Source organism: Lactuca serriola, chromosome 1 (genome assembly GCF_051521515.1).
Source record: "Lactuca serriola cultivar US96UC23 chromosome 1, Lser_US96UC23_V15, whole genome shotgun sequence".
Taxonomy (NCBI): Eukaryota; Viridiplantae; Streptophyta; class Magnoliopsida; order Asterales; family Asteraceae; genus Lactuca; species Lactuca serriola.
Window position 1 is genome coordinate 21,136,158 of NC_136408.1, and position 3,983 is coordinate 21,140,140.

At 34.8% G+C, this 3,983-nt stretch overlaps 1 protein-coding gene across 1 annotated transcript; it reads right to left on the reverse strand.

Annotated features, from left to right (window-relative positions):
- Positions 1–2,194: 2,194 nt before the first annotated feature.
- On the reverse strand, positions 2,195–3,000 carry LOC145052319 (uncharacterized). The gene is made up of 2 exons (XM_079000126.1): positions 2,871–3,000; positions 2,195–2,754 (listed from the first exon to the last, which is right to left on the reverse strand). Exons 1-2 carry the CDS (start codon positions 2,998–3,000, stop codon positions 2,195–2,197), a joined length of 690 nt encoding a protein of 229 aa, XP_078856252.1.
- Positions 3,001–3,983: the final 983 nt, after the last annotated feature.

The window sequence follows — 3,983 nt, forward strand, 5'->3', positions numbered from 1 at the left end:
TAGGGTGTAAAACCCATAAAATTAAGGTTTATGCCTCCAGGTGGCTGCCACGTCGTGGCCTAAAGGTTACCATGTCTTGGTGACTTAAATGAAGTCCGTGACCAAAAGGGGCATCGCCACGTCGTGGTGGTGCCTCCACCACGTCGTGGCAAACCCAAAAATGCTAAAATCAAATAAATAAGTGTGCCTTAAGATTCGAATGTTACAATAAACATCACCCATGGATTCTTGAATCGGGAGTAACTGGCCACATGTGCTCACCAATCACTCAGCCTCACATGATTGATTTTACAAATGGTTAATACACATTTGTTTATTACATTGGAGATGTTAAATTGCATGATTCTATTATATTACATGGAGTCTCATACATTGTATAATTCAAGTATAATCTTGCTTCTATCTCCAAATTGACATTTCAACTCAATACCTTTGCTACTTTTACTAACGAAGCCTGCCTTCTACAAGACCTTTCATTGAAGAATAGCTTTTCTCTTGGAATTCTTGAAAAAGTTATCAATGATGTGTATGTTTTTTATTATAGTCATGTTAAACGTAACATTATATATAATTTTTCTGTATATTCATCTTTGTCTACTTTTAAATCTTTTGTATCAAATTTTGTCTTTAACTCAACTTGTATGATCTGGCATAACCATTTAGGTCACACTCCTTTTCATAAAATGCAATCAATGTAAAATTCATCTTATCATTCTGATCATTCTTCCGTATAAAGTTGTATGATTTATTCTAAAGCTAAGTAGCAAAGGTTACCCTTTCCTACAACTGAATCTTTTTTTAATGCCCGATTTGATCTTATGCAAATTGATGTTTGGGATCCATATAAACATGCAACATATGATGGATTCAAATACTTTATAACCATTATTTATGATTATAGCATGCATACATGGATTCTGGACATTACGCGGGCATAACTTCGAAACTGAAAGCTCCATTTCTCGGGGCTCTTTTCCGATCCAGAGCTTCGCTACTAATACCGAAGAACTACTAGGTTCGGCCTCGGAGCCTCAAGAAAGTTTGAGAGTGATTAGAAGAAGTTTGAGCAAAAATTGAACAATAAATCACTCGAATATATAGAAATCAAGGAAGGGCGCGTTGTGTCCATCCACGTGTCGCAATCTGAAGCCTTTCCATGGGGAGGAAGGGTGAAGGGGATGTTGCCACTTGTCATCACTTGTTATGGTTACGTGTTGCGATCTCAACAGACCAATTTATTATTTTTCTAAAATTCATAAATTTCGCATGTGAAGAAGTTGATTGTTACTATTATGATCCTATCGAACCTTTTGTTGGACTATCTTCGAAAGGTCCATATATGTCCGATGAAACTTTGCAAAATTTCAATGGGATGAAGAACAACAAAAACAGGATAAGGAGTCATCTTGGATTCTCACTGAATGTCATGAAGTCATTGGATCATATTGCAAAGAGGCTCAAGAATGGATACATGTTAGTAAAAAGAAAATCGAAGAGCATGAATAATGAATAAAAAAGACTAAGAAGACTATCAAAATGATTCAAAAATAGCTTGATGACAAGGATGAAAGGATGATAGATCTTAGTCTGCAAAAGGATCATTTTGAATATAAAATCATAATTAGGAATGACTATATAACAATGGAGAAAGAGAAGTATCCAAACAAGAAGGTCTTCTTTATTTATCTTTCTATTTGGATCTTCCGAGCATCTAAATGGAATTGCTAATTATATAATAACGATAAAGAATGTGAAAGAAATACTTTCGTTAATCCTTACTTGATGTGTAATGTAACATAGTAATTATCTTTTTCAATTGGGAGAGATGCCTGAGTGGACAAAAGCGGAAGATTGCTAATCCGTTATACGAGTTATTCGTACCGAGGGTTCGAATCCCTCTCTTTCCGTTTCCGTTGATGACTTTCTACATAATTAGGGATGATTATATAACAATGGAGAAAGAGAAGTATCCATGGTTGTTCCCTGAAGTTAACTATAAAATTTGTTGTACATATGTTATGTGTGTTAGGCTTTCTATATGTATATTCATCGAGTTTAATCAAATTTATGAGTTTAACTATAATAGTAATGATGCACTCATATAATCATAGGAAAAGCAAGTAGTCTTAATAGAGTAATCAAGCTACACAATTAACTTATGCAGAAACATAATATATTCAATTAAAAAAAAACATCAATTATTCAAATCAAACGTCGAATAATAATCTTCTCTTTGTGTCCCTTGCATCCCTTCCATTCCATTCCCTTTTGTCTTGCTACCTGATACCGAGCTACATTTTCTAGGCTTCTTTTGCTTTATTGGGACAAATGACGAACAAGTCGTTGCATTATGTGTTGTTCTATCACATCTAGTACATCTTCTTATTATAGGTTCCTCGCCTTGTGACGGGATACAATTTTTGTTTTTCGGTCTACTAGCTTGACGTGTATCCATTATCGGGGGTTTAACAACCATCATCTCATCAGGAATCTCCCAATCAAAAAGTTCTGGAAGGGGGTAAATTGCCTCCTCGTACGTATTTCGGCACGTTTCAATTTTATAAGCGTCTATAGCCATATAACCAATGTTAGTTTCTTTCAAGTGTTTTAAGACCATTATGATACGACCGCAATGCAAACCAGTTTGTTCCCAATGTTTGCATGTACAAGTCTCTTGCTTCAAATCAACTATGCCACCATGTTTGAAATTATGCACTTGATATATTGCATCCGTAACACCTGAAATTGACCATCCTGTTGTATGTTCCTCATTTTTTAACTAATTTTCAGCCCACTTTGTTAGTACTGTTGAAAATTTCCCTATAAATAAAATATAATTAATTTATTATTGGACATAATTAAAGTCATACCTCCATGGATAGGACGTTTGTTAAACCATTCTTGTGCGAGACGCCAGTATAACTCAAGAAGGGGTATTATAGGCATATTCTTTGCATCTATTGATAAAGCATTAATGGACTCATCACTGTTTGAGGTCATTTAATCATACCAATTTGACGGGAAATACACTCTAGTCCATTTAGCATGTGGAATTTCCATAAGGTACGCTGCCACTTACGGCCTAATTGAACTAAATCTGGATCACATGTTTTCAAATACATTAGTTTTGTAAGCTTACACAAGCCTCCAGAACAAGACTTTTGTTTTATCATTTTTTCCAAATTGGTGTACTATGTTTCCTAGTAGATGAAAACACACACGCCATGATAAGTGTTTGGGAAAATATTTTCAATACAGATGCAAATTATGTCAACCGTATCAGTTACAAATGTTAAATCTTTACAATCATCAATGCATTTATATAGTTTTTCAAGAAACCATGTCCAACTAACGCCACTTTTTTTTTTCATATTCCATGCCCAATGGACAGTATCTGGTTGTTCCCATCCATAGCTACTGAATGCAATATGGTTCTATTAAACCCCTCCTTCAAATGTGCACCATTTGCTCTAGTTGCTTTTAGACTCAGAGAAAATATTAGTTCTTGTTTATTATTATACATTTGACGAACAAACATGTCATCATTTGGTCCTAAACTGTGAAATGGTCGAAGTTCAAGAATCGGATCAGAACAATCAGGTATGGGAGACATACCATAAAAGATGTATTAAGCTTTTTTTTCCATGTGTGAACTCATCTTCTGACAATCATTCATTTGATTTTTCATCATCTGATATCATTTTCTTACCCAGTCTTCCAAACTCATATAAATATTGTTCTCCCACCTGATTTATCGCCACAATTTCTTCTCCTGAACACTCTTGAGCATTATCTGATATAATGTTGCCAACCGCTGGTGCCTCTTCAACCCGTCCTTCAAACACCTCCAAATACAAATGCACTATCTCCTTCGTTTTAGACATTACATTTCTGAGTTAAAGAACATTTGTTTCGTCTGTAATGTTTATGACATACACATGATTTGGGTGTTGAATAGACAAAGATATATTACCATCGAACAT